The 18,188-nt window shown below is 46.0% G+C and overlaps 1 protein-coding gene across 3 annotated transcripts; it reads left to right on the forward strand.

The window, feature by feature from the left end:
• The first annotated feature begins 1,825 nt into the window (after window positions 1–1,825).
• Window positions 1,826–18,157, forward strand: arid1aa (AT-rich interaction domain 1Aa). 3 transcript variants are annotated; one of them, XM_030749412.1, is made up of 20 exons: window positions 2,121–3,035; window positions 5,363–5,581; window positions 5,670–6,272; window positions 6,381–6,476; window positions 8,361–8,601; window positions 9,557–9,646; window positions 9,732–9,902; window positions 10,514–10,847; window positions 10,997–11,142; window positions 11,234–11,319; window positions 11,443–11,652; window positions 11,762–11,966; window positions 12,125–12,278; window positions 12,375–12,544; window positions 12,636–12,816; window positions 13,665–13,790; window positions 14,474–14,567; window positions 14,773–15,619; window positions 15,790–15,920; window positions 16,008–18,157. In XM_030749412.1, exons 1-20 carry the CDS (start codon window positions 2,121–2,123, stop codon window positions 17,862–17,864), a joined length of 6,876 nt encoding a protein of 2,291 aa, XP_030605272.1. In that variant the 3' UTR covers window positions 17,865–18,157. The 3 variants fall into 3 exon arrangements, with proteins under 3 accessions (XP_030605273.1, XP_030605274.1, XP_030605272.1); XM_030749413.1 differs by lacking the exon at window positions 6,381–6,476 and having other exon boundaries at window positions 1,826–3,035; XM_030749414.1 differs by lacking the exons at window positions 6,381–6,476; window positions 8,361–8,601; window positions 9,557–9,646; window positions 9,732–9,902 and having other exon boundaries at window positions 1,827–3,035; window positions 5,670–6,037; window positions 10,524–10,847.
• Window positions 18,158–18,188: the final 31 nt, after the last annotated feature.

Below are 18,188 nucleotides of genomic sequence, written 5' to 3' on the forward strand. Positions count from 1 at the left end.
TCTGCTCCAATTCTTTCCACCAGCCAGAGCCGAAAAATTAAGTCAGGCGGGGAGAGGAAGCCACATTAAATCTGTGTTTCTGCACAACTGGCCCTGTGTCTGGTCTCTGGGATGTTAGATCCTCTGTCTTTTTAAATGCAACTAAAACTCTTCCCTATTGAGTGTTTCTAGCTCGTCCCCGTACTCCTAGTTCACTACCCCAGCCTAACGTCTCACAATTTTTTATCGCACCCCGAAACGGAGCCCAGAGACGCGCGCTTTAACGCGGGCCTCTCACGCAAAGTTGAAGTCAGACTAAAATAAGCGTGATCCACTTTGAGAGCTCACACTGATGTGGGAAATCGCACTAACCCTGTGTGGTGTGACGTGGCTGTGAAATTATATGTGTACAGTCCTTTGCATGCAAAGCTCTGTGTGTGTGTGTGTGTGCATTAGGGGGTGTGTCAGGCAGAATGTTAAATTGTGTTTCGATGTTTGCACATGTGATCAAGTATGCTGTCTCAGTGGTACTTCCTGCCTCTCCTCCCCACCCCCCACCCCCAAGCCCCCTAGAGGAAGATGTGTGTGTGTGTGTGTGTGTGTGAAAGAGAGAGAGCAAGAGACAGTTTGTTCGTGCGTGCGTGTGCGTCGAGAGTGAGAACAGAAACCGAAAGGCAATGTCGTCCCACTTACAGACCGATTCTGAATTTTAATCAATACATAGTCGAACTATTAAACGCCTCGTAAACCGTTTAATATATTCACATTTAATTATTTCAAGCAAAAACTCCCTCTGCCTCGCACACACTCTTTTCATTACCATCCCACCCCTGCTCAACACTGTGCGCACACACCCTGTGTTTTCCGTGCGTGCCAAAAAAAAAAATGTCTACTTCATCTGACTGAGCAGAGGACGAACGCCTCGTCTTTCTAACTGTTTGGGAGACTTTGAAACTGTCCATGCATCCTCTTTCTGATAGATAAGGTCTGCCTTTTTTCCCCCCCTCCTCTGTGCGGTGTAGTTCAATGTTAGTGGGGTGAGAGAGAGGGAGCTGGAGCCTGCGCGCCCATCCCCCCACACTCGGTAGAGAGTGTTTCTGCTGGAGTGAGAGACAGACAGAGAGGAGAGGGGGTGGTAGAAGAGCGCAGAGCAGAACAGAGCAGAGCAGGCAGGGGAGGGAATAAGGGAATGTGCATTGGTAGTCTCGTTTGCTGCAAGGCTTCCTCCTTCTGCTCTGGAAAAACCTGTGCGTGTACTGCCTTTCTCGCCTAAATACCACTCAGAAACACCGGTGGGGAAACACAATAACGCAAGTGTACAAAGGTGCATTTATGGGCTGAAAATGACATGCAGCTACTCTTTCTTTTAAAACAAGAGACTAAAACTGGGGGTATGGAAAGGCGGACTAAATTAATGCAGTGCAAAGTTTGCAGCATTATGCATCCTGCTGTGCGTAATAACGCGCTTTACGTGCGCAGCTGTGGCACCCACATATATGCAAATACTTGGGAAAAATATATATATTTTTTAAATGAATTAATTAGTTTTCCCTGGCACTGATTAATCATGAAACCCACATTTGTATTTACAGTGTACAGTCTACGATCTATACTCGCGTTCTGTGATGCACGGCCTCTTGATTGGCGGCTGATTTAAAGTGCATTGTTTATGAGTTGGGCGCACATTAAGACTCTCGTCGTGTGCAGAAAATATTCCACCTATGGGTGGGGGTGAGGGAGGGGGGACAACGTGAGGTTTTCTAAAGACAAAAAAATCCAGTCCGCATTGGGGCAGTTCTGCTCCACGTTTTGCAGCCATCCGTGCGGCTCAGTAAAATGGCTGTATCTAGCGGAGCCTCGTGTTGGTTGGGCTCGCTCCCTGCCTCTACCCGGGCTCAGTAACACAACTCCCACAACAATTTCTGTCGCTTTTTTTACGCATTGTATGGAGCCTCCATCATTTCTCTAACCCGTTTACGGAACCGGAACCGGGAGGATGGAGGCCGGATTCGGTCCGGTATAAGGGGTGGGAATGCATCGGCACAAGGATAAATGGTTCTAAACAATTATTTATATTCAATGCTAGCTTTTGATTGTGACTGACTCGCCGAGAGAGGGAGAGAGAGGTGGGGGGGTATATCATGGCCGCTCAGGTCGCCAGCGCCGCCACTCTTAACACTAGCCCGCCGTCCGAACTCAAAAAGCCGGATCGAGACGCCAAGGACGAGTCGGTTCCAGGAGAGAAGCAGTCAGACAAAAAGCAGCCGGGCTTGGACAGCGGATCGCCGGGAAGGGGGGATCTGCAGGACGGGGCCGACGGTGGAAATGTAGGGGGAGGAGGGGAACCTGAGATGAAGAACGGGAATGGGAACCCGCCCAGGGCTAACAATAATACCCAGAATGACTCTGTCGGACCGGAGGGAAATAACCACCCCGGTTTGGTACATCACCACGGCGCCGCTTTTCCCCCACCTTCGTACGGATACAGTCAGCACTACGGTCGGGCCCCTTTTCATCAACATGGCGGACAACAAAGCCCTGGCATGGCAGCTGCTGCGGGTCCGGTCGTGCAGTCGAGCAACATGATGGACCCTTATCAACCTAATTCCCACGACCACGGCTTTTCAAACCACCAGTTTAACAATTATAACCCATTCCCGAACAGAACTCCGTATCCTGGCCAAGCGTACGCCATGAACTCCCCTCGCAGCGCCCAGGCGCCGACAGCTGGGGGGCAACCAGCTAAGCAGCAGCCACCAGCGGGAGGACCCACAGCAATGGCTGGATCTTATAGTAATCAGAGATATAACATTGGAAATCCTCAACCTACATCCACACCGACACTCAACAAGCTCCTAACTTCCCCTAGCTCAACGCGGGGATATCAAAACTATCCGTCTAGCGACTACAGTAGCCAAGAAGGAGCTAGTAAGGGACCAGCAGACATGGGCAGTAGCGTTCAGTATGGAGGGAGCAATCCGGCTTGGCAACAAAGAAGCCATCACCCATCGCCTATGAGCCCTGGAAGTGCTGGGCAGCCATTAGCAAGAAACCAGGTAAAACACATTTAAACAGGAACAAGATACAAGCTTTAGCGCGTCTCCTTCCCTTCTCCTAGCTAGTTCTCAACGTAGCAGGCCAGCCATTGTCTGATACTAGTTCGCAAAGACTCTAAAATGGCTGCCTCTTGTGTGTATTTTTTTCTTTTCACCACACCATTAAATAAGAGTTGTTTTAACGTATTTATAAAGCTATGTAGCAACAGACAAGCGTCGCTTGAAGCGGTTATAAGTCGCTGAAACGATGTAAGGACGGTTCAGGGAGTCAGGAAGGCCCGACTTTGAAAAGGGGCGAAAATAGTCGCTGAAGAGCAACGGCTCGTTTTTTCTCTCATAGCTTTGCTTCTCCTTTTTGCGTGCTGAATTTGCAATGAATTTTGCTTCGAATACATCCGCAAAATAGTGCACAGATATAATACGTGTTCTTATACGTGTAGGTTTGTGGCGGTTGCTCATACTTTCGTGTTTGTATTGTTTTCTTGTGCGATAAACTGTAATTTAGTGGCCATGACGGAAGGAATGCGTTTCGTGCCGAATGAGCCTCTCGCGGTTAGTTAAAGGACGTGTGTTGGTCCTGTTTAAATTGCATAAATATTACCATTTGCCTGCTAGGGAAAGGTTAAAACTGTTAGTTTAGGTCAGATATTGGTTAAATGCATTTCCCTATGCTGAAAAGCTGCTCGGCTTCCCCGCATGCTCGCAGCCTGTAAACAGTCATCCTTGCTTTTATGAGTGACTTGAATGCAGCCAGCAGTTTGCACTGGGATTTGAATTGTGGAGGTAAAATCCTACTGTCAGAGCCAGGAGATAGTTGGTCTTGGGTTGACATGCTAGCTGAAATCTGATTGGCTCCTCATCCGCTGCTCATGGCCATTTATAATTACATGTGATGCAAGGCAACAATTGCTGATAAGAGCACATAGCATTAACTCATCACAGGGTCACCAGAGATTTTTCTGCTTCTCTTCTCTCAGCTCTGCTTTTTACTTGCAAAATTGTCTACTGTTGGATCAGCTGGGACCTGATTAATGTGTGGATGTATAGTTTTTTCTTTATTTTTTGCAAGTATTTACCAAAAATGAGAGGGTGGGAGACCCCAAATGTGTAGCTGCGTGCTCTGGGTGCAGCTTATTCACTTCAAAAGTGCTATAAGTAGTTTTCTTTAGTGTTTTAATGTCTGTGGTGAATTAACTTCAAAGTTCACAACAACGTGGCTATCTGTGCTCTTATTTAGTTACACAACACTTTATTTGTCATCCTTGATATTCCCATATATGGACATAGCTGGGGTTTTTTTTTTTCTTCATGCCGCAGTAGTAAAAGGCAAATTTGAGCTTTCCCCACCAGGATGTGTGTGTGTGTGTGTGGGCATGCTCTTGTTGCTGCTGTGTCTGGCATGCCACACAAGTTTGACTGCAAAGAATTTCCCCCCCAATCCTCCCCCCAAGCCAATCAGAAGGCAGTCCACCATCTCTCACTCGCCAAGGGAGTTTCCTCTCTGTCTTATGCAGATTAGCCATGTGCCGCTCTTATTTATTTTACTTGATTATCTCGGATGTGCAAAATGTCACATAAGACTTTTTTGCATATGATTCGGGCAAAGGGTTGCTGTTGAGCTGAGGATGCTCTTCATGGCAGAGAGCACGTGTGGGAGTTCACCTAAAATAATGCAAAAAATTTGTCTAAGTAGATCATCTTGGGATGCAATTATCACTGAAAGCCTAATTTTTATAGTGTGACACAGTTTTGATGGGGAAGGGAAGAAGAGATCCTAAATGTGACTTGACACATTTTTTAAAAATCTGAATAGTGCTCATACTATCTGCCAGGTTATAGACTATGTTTCACTCTCCACAGCTGTTGTGAAATTATTTCCTTCATTTCTGGTGTCATTCATCCAGAGCCAAACTGCCTTCAATGAAAGGGTGGTGGAAAAAAAAAACTACTTGGACCAGACTCAAAACAGGAGCACAGCTGGGATATGTTTAAGATTGGGCAGGCTGCCCTCCATTCGAAAGTAGATATATATAGCTCTGTTGACTTCCGAAACTATGGCAAAGTGAGGTGAAGAAAAAAAAAAAATCAGGGTAATGACCGTGGGAAATAAGGTGGGAAAAAAAGCCTGTTCACTAGAGTTTTTTTTTTTCTCCCAGGTATGAAAATGTCACTCACTACAGTCAAGACTTTTAGAGTATTTGAAGAAAAAGCTGTATTAGTACAATTATTTGTGTGAGGAGGTCTGATTGTAACTTGTAGGATTTGATTTGATTTTCTATGTTGTGCTGTTATTGACTGAATTTACTTTATCTTCTTGCCATGTCCAGCCACCTGGTTCCATGGACCCAATGGGAAAAATGAGGGGTCAGTCATATGGAACAAGCGGTCCATACGGTCAACAGTCACAGCAAGGGCCTTCTACAGGTCCACAACCAGGGCCTGGTTACCCCGGTCAGGGTTATGGCCCACCAGGTCCCCAGCGATATCCAGTGGGAATGCAGGGCCGGACCTCTGGAGGCATGGGTGGCATGCCATATAGCCCACAGGTATTATTTATCCTTTTAAATCCCTGTTTTAACTTTCATTGCTGTTAGTGTGCTTGAAGCCTTAATTTGTTTGTATATTCTTTTTTAGATGGGATCTTATGGCCAGCAGGGACCAGGAGGCTATGGCTCTCAGGGCCAGGCACCTTATTATGGGCAGCCAGGCCAGGCTCCTCATCCAAGTCAGCAACAAACCCCGTACTCACAACCTCCACCTGGACAACCTGGTGGCCAGTCACCTTACCCAGGGCAACCCCATCCTCCTCCGACTTCTACTCCCCACACCCAGGGAGGACCATCCTATCAGCAGCCCCACATGCCCCCACAGTCCCAGGGGCCACTGCCAGGCCCATCCCAAGGGCCCCCACAGTCACAGCCCCCTTATTCTCAACCTTCAGCCCCACAGTCTGGCCAGTCTCCCTACGCGCAGCAGCAGGGTCCTCCCAGTCAGGCCCCACAGCAACCAAGCTCCCAGGCTAACCCTGTATCGCAAGGCCAGTCCAGCTACCCAGGATCCACACAGGGGCCCCAGCAGCCACCTTCACAGCAGCAGCAGTCACAGTCCCATCCACAGCAGCCACCAGGACATAGCCAGCACCCACCAGGGCAGCCTGCAGGTTACCCGCAGAACCCTCAGCAGCAGCAGCAAGCACAACAGTCACCTTATCAGCGCTTTCCTCCTCCTCCGCAGCAGGTAGCAATCTCAGTCTTGGATCCTATTCATCTTAGTTAATGATTTTTCTCTGCGTGTGGTTCTGTATCTCTGGCAGTATACTTAAGCACACGTTCTTTTGTTTATCAGGAGGTATCCCAGGACTCATTTCAGTCCAATGCTCCTCCATCCACTCAGCCTAAATCTGGTCCAGAGGACGGTCAAGGCCGCCCCTCCAGCCTTCCGGTCAGTTATGCTTCTTATAACACCGCCGGGGCTTTTTTAAAAAAAAATTTTTAAATGTTATTGCTTTAGACACTTGGCTTGCAGTTTTATTACACATAATGTTAATCTTACCGCTTTTCAAAAACAAGGTGGTATACAGCACTTTATTTCTTTTATTTATTCTGTATCATGGATGGTAATGTTGAAAAATTTTCTTTGCTGTAGCTGCTTCGCTCTTTGTCCTCAGTGCTTTTCGACTTTGTGTGCTGCTGTTCTTCAGCTGTTGAGACACAGCTATGTGGCTGATGGTTTTTGGAGAAAGGTGCTGCGTAAATGAGATAAGAAATCTGACAATTGAACGCTCGTGCAGATGGAGTGGCTGAACCGAGACAATTCAAAAACATGGTTTCAGTCTGGTTCCATCCATAATCAGTTTTTGTTTGGGGTGTGAAGGCAAATGGACCAAAGACATTATTTGGTGATTTGTAGCATCGAGTCAAAATCTGCATGTGATTCTTGAACTGTTTAGAAAGCGGTCTTATCAATCTACCTAAGTGATGCCAGATTTTTAGCCTGATTGCACGAGGAATCATATCATTGCTTGGATATGTCCTTGGTCAGTTCTCAATTTTCCATTTTAAAAAAGGAAAATTGAAAACTGAAAAGTCCAGTACAGAAAAGCTTTCTGTACTGGACCTTTTTGTCCTGTCTCTCTCTCTCTCTCTGTAATTATTTGTAGCATATGATTGATTTCCAGCCTATAGTAACAACCTACAGATATTCCTGTTATTTCTTTTGAGCTCTTTGGTGCCACCAGATATAAATATGCACATATAGAGCATTAAAGTGCACACTGACCTGCTGCCATTCAGCAGAATTTGATTTTTACCTGTGCAAGCCTTGATGATGTAGGATGACATCACCTACAGTGCACTCATTGAGTCACCTGTCTAAAAGACTTTTCCTTCGTATCAAACAAACATAATATGAATATCTGAATATTAACCTCACCTGAACTAAAATGCAGCGCTCCTGTCATTTGTCTGGCTCAAACTACAGGTTTGTAAATGCCCTTTCATCTGAAATGAATCATGGCAGTTTGTTTGTGTATTGAAATCACATGGTAGAGCTGGCGCTACATGCTGACTCGGCTAACATCCTACAAACCTTGGTAACCATGACAACCCCCGGCACTAATGCACACTCACTTTTTCTTTCAAAAAGATAAATAAGGACAAAGGCCTCTGGGTGTGTGTGTGTGTGTGTGTGTGTGTTTGTATCTCTGCCACTCATGTCTTAACAACAGAAGGAAGGAATTGCAGCATGCTGATACTACAGCTAATATACGGTGTAAACATTACTACTGTAAACCAGGGGTGAGCACCCCCCCCCCCCCCCCCCCCTTTCCGAGGCCAATATTGACTTAGGTAAAGTAAGTGAAGGGCCACACATTGGATAAGAGTAAAACATGCTTACAGGTTGCAATGAAAGTATTGATATAAAAAAACCCACCTAAGTTCTTTGTCGGCATTTAATTTAAGGTCTAACTTTGCCAAGTGTCTGATATGCACCGCTGCGTATGTCACTGAACAAAAACACATTGGAATGGAATCGATTTAAATAGCAGCACAGACTCGTTGCAGTCATTCGCCTCTGGATTCCTTGGTGCTCTTATTAAATTTTTGTGGGTTGTTTTTAGGACGCTGTAGGCCGGATGTGGTGCTATTTTGCCCATGTAGGCTGTAAAAAGTTAAGGGGAAACTGTTCACAAATCAAAAGAATAGAGTGACTGTGTGAAAATGCACAAAATGTGAATCTTTTCTCCCGTGAGTCATTTTTCCTTTATCTCTATAATGCAGTTCATTTACTACTTCTTCCTTCTTTTCCTCTTTATGTGTTTTTCAGGACCTGTCAGGGTCCATCGACGACCTGCCTACCGGTACAGAGGGCGCCCTGAGTCCCGGCGTGAGCACGTCAGGTGTGTCAAGCAGCCAGGGTGAGCAGAGCAACCCTGCTCAGTCGCCCTTCTCTCCTCACACGTCTCCACACCTGCCAGGCATCCGAGGGCCTTCACCTTCCCCGGCTGGCTCCCCTGCCAGCGCCAGCACATCCCGCACAGGACCACTGTCACCTGCCAACATGCCAGGTGGGCTGACCCCTCACATTTAAATGGGGCACATGATCATCAACAGGCTTCTGGCATGTCTGATCAGTGATGCCAGGTTACCATCCACTGCTGCTTAAATCCTTAGAGGAGCTGTTGATATATGCATTTTTTTTTTTCAAATATTTTGTCAAATTACCTTTGCCTTCTGGTGAAATTTGTCTATAATGAAGGACATTAACAGGAAGTGAAATTATTTGGGGTTTTTTTTTTTTTTTTTTTTTTGAAATAACTGGCATTGTCAAATCATCAAACCATCTTTGCCATTATTGGAAATGTCTCCCAATCAGCTTTAAAGCTAGAAAAAAGGTGCAAATAGTTTTTTTTTTGCAAAAATTGAATACATATGGACTTTCTCGGTGGGTTGTCTGACAGGGTCTGCTAACTGAATATTTAGATTTATGTACTTCTTAAAGTTTCACCTGTAAATGAGCTCTCTGCTGTTCTGGATTCATTAATTGCAAGTCTCTCAAGTTTTTGGGTCACTGTTATCTCTCTTGGATGTTTGGCCTTCACTGTGACGACTCATGCTTGTCTCAGAGTTTGAGAAATTTGTCTGCTGAAAGTGGAAAGTTCTTCTGCCCTCTGTTAAAGTCTGAATGGATTTATAACATCACAACTAGACTGGAAGGCTTTTCTGGGCCAATAATGGGCAACAAGCAATGCAGAAACTTGAAGCAGTGGAAGACATTTTGTATCCTGTGGTTCAACCTAAATACATGAATATTAATTTCACTTATTATCCAATTCTGAATCTTTCTGTGGTGGAGGATGTGTTGATGCCATTTTAAGAATGTATAGCCTTGCAAAACTCTGTAGTTTTATTTATGTTTAAGAATGAAGATCAGCCGTTATGTTCAAATTGGAATAAACATGGCAGCCACTTGTTGTACCTTCCCTGCGCTCTCACTAATTTAACTTAATTATTACTGTTTAGGGACCCAGATGCCTCCCAGGCCATCAAGTGTGCAGTCAGATGGGAGCCTACACCCAGCAATGCGCCAGTCTCCTATGGCCCAGGACAGAGGTATTCTTCTGCCTAAAGTCTGCTTTGAGATTAACATGTCGAGTATTTGCTGTAGCATCTGAGGCTTTGTCTTGGTCTCTTTTAGGGTTTATGCAGAGAAACCCTCAGATGCCCTCTTACGGCTCACCCCAGTCAGCCTCTGCACTGTCACCACGCCAGTCCTCTGGGGGACAGATGCACCCTGGGATGGGCCCATATCAGCAGAACAACTCCATGGGTGGCTACGGGCAGCAGGGAGGACAATATGGCCCTCAAGGTTTGGACTTTTGAATTGTCTGTGGACTGGTTTGTCTTTACAAGAAGGCTGTTTTGGTTTCTCTCTCTCTCTCTCTCGCTAGCTCGCTCTCTCTCTCTCTCTCTCGCTCTCTCTCTCTCTCTCTCTCTCTCTCTCTTTCAAGATGGAGTATCCAAAGCTTAAATAATGATTAATAAAGGGTTTCCACTACATTTACAGTCTGTCTTAAAAGTTTGCACTTTCACATGTGCCATCAGAAAATCCTTAGGAATATATCTCCATGCCTCATATGAATACCGTGCTATCGCTGGTCCCTCCCTCTGACTCTGTTGCAGCTATTTATAGCTGTGAAGCAGAGAGTCAGCTGACGTAGCAGAGCCTCCTGTCAGTAGAGCTGAAACTGTGACAAAGGCTTGTTGCTCAGGCTGCATAGTGCTCTCTCTCTCTCTGCTTAGCAGTCTGTAAGGAAAAGTCTGTCTCACACAGATCTTTAGCAAACGACTGTCTACTTTTAATTATGAAAACCAAGAAACTTCTAGGTGCTGGAGTGATTTATTTTTATTTTTTCCCCACAGTACTGTTCAATTGCAATCAAGTTAACATATTTTTTCTTCTTATAATCTCCTCCTTAGGTTATCCCCGGCAACCTAGCTACGGCAACATGCCTAATGCCAACTACCCTGGGCCTGGCATGGGTTCAATGAACCCAATGGCAGGCCAGGGTGGAGGGCCTCCATATGCTGGCATGCCTCCAGGAAGGATGCCTCCTAATCAAATGGGGGCACGTCCCTACGGCCCCAATATGGGACCCAATATGGGCCCTAGCATGGGCCCAAACATGCCTCCCAATATGGGCAACATGCCACCCCAGGTGGGCTCAGGAATGTGTCCTCCACCAGGAATGAACAGAAAGCCCCAGGATCCCTCAGCCATGCAACACCCTGCCACAAACTCCATGCACAACAGGTTGGTTACCAGTAGATCCTCAATTACCCACCTTTTATTCACCAGACACAGCACTACTGGTTTTATCACTCATGTCTAAATATGAAGTGGCTGTATAGTATCTTGTCCCAATTGTACATATAAGATAAAATATTTTCCCCTTACTTCAGGATGCCTGGGTACCCCAACATATCTCCAGGCATGATGGGCTCTGGCCCACCTTATGGCCCTCCAATGAACAGTATGCCTGGAATGATGAACACTCCAGGTGGATCACCTTATCCTATGGGGCCAAACATGGCCAATAACACAAGCGGTACGTTGTACAGGCGTAACAGCATAACTTACTGTTCATTTTTTAAATGTGGAGGCTTCACTGCAAATTCAACCCCTATAATTGTTCCTAGGTATGGCGTCTAGTCCAGAGATGAACAATAAGATGAATAACAAAGTAGATGGGAGTGGGACACCCAAGCCAGATTCCAAATCAAAGGTAACCTCTCTACTAAATGTAATCAGTATCTTTGCAGCACTTAGAAAATCTGTACACCTCAGATGACTTTTTTTTTGTCTTTAAAATTGTTTTTTTTTTTTTTTCTTTTCTTACACTCAACAGAAGTCCAACTCTTCCACCACAACCAGTGAAAAGATAACACATCTGTATGAGTTAGGACCAGAGCCAGACAGGAAGATGTGGGTGGACCGTTATTTGGCCTTTATTGAAGAGAAATCTATGGGCATGACTAACCTGCCTGCTGTTGGACGCAAACCCCTCGACCTCTTCCGACTATATATGTCAGTCAAAGAGATTGGAGGCATGACACAGGTTAATTTTGAATTTTGAAACAATATGAATTCCAAAATAAATGTATTGCTTTCTCCCTGTTGGCTTTCTTTTCTAATCACCTTATTTTGTCTGTGTGTGTGTGTGTCAGGTGAATAAGAATAAGAAATGGCGTGATCTTGCCACTTCCTTGAATGTGGGTACATCCAGCAGTGCTGCCAGTTCTTTAAAGAAACAGTACATCCAGTGTCTGTATGCCTTTGAGTGCAAAATTGAGCGTGGTGAAGACCCCCCTCCTGAGATCTTTACAGACAACAAAAAGAACCAAGCTGCTAAAGTCCAACCACCCTCTCCAGGTGAGAGCTGTACTCATGTCACCTTTTCTGATGAGCCTGCCCTTCAATAATCAGCCTCTTTGAACTTTAAAGCCTACAAAAATGCCACCTTGCTCTTTTGCAGTGTTATTAAAGTTATATACCATATCTATCTGTTCCTCTCTTATTTCAAACTGAAGCGTCCGTCTGCTCCACAGCTGGGTCAGGCTCTCTGCAGGGTCCTCAGACTCCCCAGTCTACCAGCAGCTCTATGGCTGAGGGGGGAGACTTAAAGCCTCCTACTCCAGCTTCTACTCCTCATGCCCAAATGCCCCCCATGCCGCCCGGATCCAGGTGACTCTTATTTAAGATTTTTACCAAAGATTCTTTGCTTTCAAGAGACATTATTATTAGTGAAACTAATCCTTCACCCTTTTGCTTCTTTCCCAGGAGCAGCGTTAACCTGCAGGACCCCTTCTCTGAAGGAAGCGACCCAGCTTTCCCCAGGAAGAACATGACACCCAACTCCAACTATCAGCCTGGCATGAACACACCCGACATGCAAGGTCGAATGGGCCCGTACGAACCCAACAAAGACCCCTTTAGTAACATGCGGAAAGGTGGGCACACTGAATAGAATGTGTTGTTCATCTCAGCTAATTAACCACTTAATCAGTTCTAAATGCTCTTCAACTTTCAATGTATTTCCAGTTGGGGAGCAGTTTCTACCTGCTAACCAGGGTCCCAACAGCGGGGTGAGTGACCAATCCCAGCAGCCACCTCAACAACAACAGCAACAGCCTCCATTCAACAGAGGACCCCCTGGGGCCATGGCCACGATGCCAATGGGGCCCAGGCAGCAGTATCCCTATGGACCAGGCTACGACAGGAGGTAAGACTGAGTGAACGGAAAGGCAGCATTTAAAAGGTCCTTGAACACAGGTGGTTTAAAAAAAAAAAAAAAAAAAAAAAAAAAAAGGGGGTATTCTTATGATCAAACCTCAAAGTTCCCATTCATGTCAATAAAAAAAAATTGTCCGGTGAATGAATTGATGATTTGATTTGAATTTCAAGAAATTCCCAGTAAATTGAATTTTATGTGGTCACAAGAATCAAATGCATCCTTCAATGAGAGATGCGACTCAACACAAGAAGACAGGCAGTCCTTTTCCCCTGGTTGTATTATTTATTGGTTTATATATGATACTGCTCACTTATATGATGGTACCAATATTTTGTCTGTACAGTAGCTACATTGACAAGTGCCAGGTTTCAAAAGTCTCCGCTCGTAAGTGACAGTAGTAGTTTATCTTCAACCTGGAATAGGTTTCTTGCTTTAAATGGGTACACAGGTGTCATAATCTATTGTATTAACAACAACGTGCTTTCTGCCAACAGTATTTCACTTTCTTCCTTAGAGATTTTCCTATTTGTTAGTTCCTGTACATGCAGTGCTGGCATTTTGGATTACAGTGTTCTGTCTGAGGCTTTTTATTCACTGCTGTCACTTTTGTTAATATTTTCCTATCAAACTGGATATTTTAAAGTAGGCCATTCAAGAAATACTCCTTCACTGTTGGTAGTCATGCACTTGAGAGCCACTTAGTATTTGTGTTGACCTTGTGCTTTGTAACATTTCCTATTGATTTTTTTTTTCTTGTTTTTAAATGGTCTGGCATAATCTCTACGAAGCAAAATATGAAACAAACCACACTATGTGTATTGTTCCACTTTTCCCAGGTCAGAACAAGGAATGGGCCCAGAAGGCAACATGGGATCGGGTGTTCCTCAGCCAAACCCGATGATGCCTGCCAACGCCGACACGGGGATGTATTCGCCAAATCGCTTCCCACCACAGCAGCCACGGTCAGTTCACAAAGCACTTTGTGGCCAGCTTTTTAGGTTTGAAGCTACTGTCAGTGGGGAACTAGTCATTCTTTATATAAAACAAATGTTCTGCCTTTGTAAAAGTTAAATAACCTTTGATTCCTAAAAGGTTTTCAGAAAACTCTCCAGTCTCATTACAAAGACGGTCCACAGTGTCATTAGACACTGTACTGTGTCAAAACATCTATAAATATCATTTTGACTAATATTTAGAACATAATCACTTCACTAATTTAAGAATTTTGGTCATGTTTGGGTAAATATTCACTTACTGTTCACAGCTTTTTGGTTTAAGTTGTATTCTATGTGAATGTGTATGTCAGACAGTTGGATTGATTTTAAATGTATTTTGTCTTAATCCCACTGACATTCTCTCTGAGCTGGTATTTTTCACCAAGTAGTGAGACGTACAGTTAACAAACAATCTTTATATTATAACAAGTTAATTGTTTTATAGGAGAATGAATCATATTGAAACACCAAAGATGAGTATGAAAGAGATCACATATACTGGAATTGATTTCTGTAGGAATCTGCAGGAATCTGCCTTTTGGGTGTTCATTCATTGATGTATGCTGTTATGTTTCAGTGGGGCTTGTCTTAATTTGGTGAGAGATGCATAAGATTTTCATGGTCAAACTGAATAGGCATCATTTTTGCAGGCATGATTCCTATGGTAATCAGTATCCTGGACAGGGAACGCCCCCTACTGGCTCTTACCCAAATCAGCAGCCTGGAATGTACCCACAACAACCGGTAAACGATCCATCTGCACTACACCAACTCCAAGCATTCTCAGTGCGCATATGTCAAATAATGTGAAGGTTATAACTTTTACTACAGTTTTATTTTTCTTTGATGGAGCTGCTGTCTTTTTTGTGAACAACTTTATTCATTTTACAGTTTGGTTGAAATGGTAAATGATAAATGCATCTTGTTATCTGTACCTTATTATCTGTAGAGTTACAAGCGTCCAGTGGAAGGGGGTTACCCACCATCAAAACGTCATGAGACGGAGTACAGTGGACCCTTCCCTGGTGGACAGCAACCGCCGCAGCAACCGCCGCAGCAACAAGGAGGCGCCTCTGCACCCTCTTCAGGACAGCAGGAGTCATACAGCCAGTACAGCAGCAGTGGGCCCTACCCTGGTGCCGATCGCCGTCCACCCGGGCCCGGCAATCAGTTCCCATTTCCCTTTGGTCGTGAACGGTTGCAGGGAGCAACAGGGCCCAATTCACAACCCAACATGCCCCCTCAGATGATGCAGTCAGGCCCTGAGGGTCCTCAGGGGGGCATGTGGCAGGGACCTCGAGATATGAACTATCAGAACTACCCCACCCGACAGGGTGGCCCTGGGGGTCCACCCCAGGGACCCGGTTACCCTGCTATGAATCGGGCAGAGGAGCTGATGCCATCAGAACAACGCATGAATCACGATGGCCAGTGGGGGGGTCAGATGGGTCCTCGGCAGCCTCCCTATGGTCCAGCTGGGCCTGGCACACCTATGCCTCGCCCAGTACAGTCTAACTACCAGCCCCCTCAGGGGGTGCAGAACCACATTCCACAGGTGTCCAGCCCAGCATCCATGCCCCGCCCCATAGAGAGCAGGACATCACCTAGCAAATCTCCCTATATGCATGGAGTAATGAAGATGCAGAAGGCTGGTCCCCCAGTGCCTGCCTCACACATAGTGCCCCCTCCAGTGCAGTCGCCTCTAATAAGGCGAGACATGCCTTTTCCCCCAGGCTCTGTAGAAGCTTCCCTTCCTGTCCTGAAACCACGTCGGCGACTCACCATGAAAGATATTGGTATGAATAAAAATTATAATTTAAAAGCAGCTTGAGATATTGACCACTTATTGTTCACAGTACTGTCTAATACTGCAGCTGTCCTCAGTTATAAGTTATTGATCTGAGAGTAGTAGTACTAATTTAGCATTTTTGTTTGTTTTGTTTTGTTTTTTCCTTGACTTTTTTAGGAACCCCTGAGGCCTGGAGAGTTATGATGTCATTAAAGTCTGGTTTATTGGCTGAAAGTACGTGGGCCTTAGATACCATCAATATACTTCTGTATGATGACAACAGTATTTCCACCTTTGATCTGAACACGGTGAGACACAATTTGAGCCCTAATGATATTTTTTATCAGTTTGCACGGTGATCTTGTCTAAATATTTTCTGTCTATTCTGTCTTCAGTTGCCTGGTCTATTAGAGTTGGTGGTTGAGTATTTCCGACGCTGCCTCATTGAAATCTTTGGCATTCTGCGGGAATATGAGGTCGGCGAGCCTGGCCAGAGAACACTACTTGATCCTGATGCCTTGAAACGAGACTGGGACGGAACAGAAGAAGAGGAACCGCGGGTGGATGGTATGGAACAAGAGGAAGAAGATGATGATGAAGAGGAAGACCGAGAAACGGAGGGGCCATCTCGTGTGAAAGAGGAGGAAGATCAAAAGCAGTACTCTCAAGGTCAGGATGAGAAGAGCAAAGGTTCATCATCTGATCAGACAGGCTCGTTGCACACCTTACCTGCCCATGAGAGACCCAGGCAGGCGAGCAAGTTTGACAAGTTTCCCCTGAAGGTGGTACGAAAGAAAGACCCATTTACCGCTGCCCAGTCAAATAATCACGGGAAAGTTCAAGAGTTTGACAGTGGCTTACTTCATTGGAGTGCAGGAGGGGGTGACTCAACAGAACACATCCAGACCCACTTTGAACCATGCAAAGCCTTCTTGGAACCACGAGAACGAATACCTGTGCCACCAGTTTTACTAAAGCGACGAGTCCTAGAAGAAGAAATACGGGAAAATGGTTTACCTGCCGAGGAGGAAAGAAGGAAGCCTCAAGATGAAGAAGAAATGCCAAAAGAAACCTCTTCTTCAGAAAGATCAGCAGTCTCTGACAAGTCCAGCTCCTCACTGATCAGTGAGGAGGAGAGGAAGATGGATTGTGAGTCCAAGACAGCTGAGAGAGTCTCTAAAAGTCACCAGGAGAATAACAGACCCATTCCCTCCTCTGGCAGTTTTTTAACCCAGCAGGCACAGCAGACTGGCACCATCCTGGAGGATGAGCCTCACAGTAAAGATGAGGGGCCGCTCATTGCACTGACTAACTGGCAGGATTCTTTAGCCCGGCGCTGCATTTGTGTCTCAAATATTGTCCGCAGCCTCTCCTTCGTGCCAGGCAATGACCACGAGATGTCCAAACATCCAGGACTGCTGCTTATACTGGGCCGACTGATACTGCTCCACCACCGGCACCCGGAGCGCAAACAGGCTCCACTCACCTACGAGAAGGATGAGGATTCGGATGAGGGAGTGGGCCAAAGGAATGAATGGTGGTGGGACTGCTTGGAGCTACTGAGGGAGAACACATTGGTCACTTTGGCAAATATTTCAGGTCAGCTGGACCTCTCCATTTTCTCCGAAAGCATCTGCTTGCCTCTGTTGGACGGTCTCCTTCACTGGGCGGTCTGCCCCTCAGCAGAGGCCCAGGACCCTTTCCCTACTCTGGGACCCCACGGTTCTTTGTCACCTCAGAGACTGGTCCTGGAGACGCTAAGTAAACTAAGCATCCAAGACAACAACGTGGACCTCATCTTGGCCACTCCACCTTTCAGTCGGTTGGAGAAGCTTTACGGGAACCTGGTGCGGCTAATTGGAGACAGGAAGATTGCGGTCTGTAGGGAGATGGCTGTAGTCCTACTAGCCAATCTGGCCCAGGGTGACACTCTGGCAGCTCGAGCGATCGCTGTTCAGAAGGGTAGTGTGGGCAACTTGCTGGGCTTTCTGGAGGACAGTCTGGCTGCCACACAGCTTCAACAGAGCCAGAGCTCTCTACTACACCTACAAGGGATGCCCTTCGAACCCACAAGCCCGGACATGATGCGGCGAGCGGCCCGGGCCCTGCACGCCTTAGCTAAGGTGGAGGAGAACCACTCGGAGTTCACACTACATGAGTCCCGACTGCTCGACCTTTCAGTGTCTCCCCTAATGAACTCGCTGGTTTCTCATGTTATCTGTGATGTACTCTTTCTGATCGGCCAGTCATGACAGCTGGAGGGAGCCGTGGCTCCGCTTCTTGGGGTTTTTATCCCCAGTCCCCTCCTCCCTGGTAACCTGGCTTGTGTGTGTAACAGGGCAAGGAAAGTTCAAGTGACTGTCTGTGTTTAATTTATGAAAATCCTTCAGATTCCATTCTCTGTGCCTCGCTCGAGGAGGGGTAATCACAGAGCTGTGGTGGATCTACAAATCAGAGAGATGCCGACAAAGTGACACTACTTGCAACATGAATGCCGACTGGATGACACAGAGCAAAGCACCACGGTTGGGAGACTGTGCTGCACTTGGATGGGTGGGGGGGTGGGGAGTACTTTT

Source organism: Archocentrus centrarchus, chromosome 16 (assembly GCF_007364275.1).
Source record: "Archocentrus centrarchus isolate MPI-CPG fArcCen1 chromosome 16, fArcCen1, whole genome shotgun sequence".
Taxonomy (NCBI): Eukaryota; Metazoa; Chordata; class Actinopteri; order Cichliformes; family Cichlidae; genus Archocentrus; species Archocentrus centrarchus.

Bases quoted from the DNA above. Each gene is read 5' to 3' on its own strand.
- arid1aa (XM_030749412.1), top strand. From the start codon at position 2,121: ATGGCCGCTCAGGTCGCCAGCGCCGCCACTCTTAACACTAGCCCGCCG. The intron at 11,967-12,124 runs GTGAGAGCTGTA...TTCAAACTGAAG, and splicing joins AGTCCAACCACCCTCTCCAG to CGTCCGTCTGCTCCACAGCT. The intron at 12,279-12,374 runs GTGACTCTTATT...CTTCTTTCCCAG, and splicing joins CCCATGCCGCCCGGATCCAG to GAGCAGCGTTAACCTGCAGG.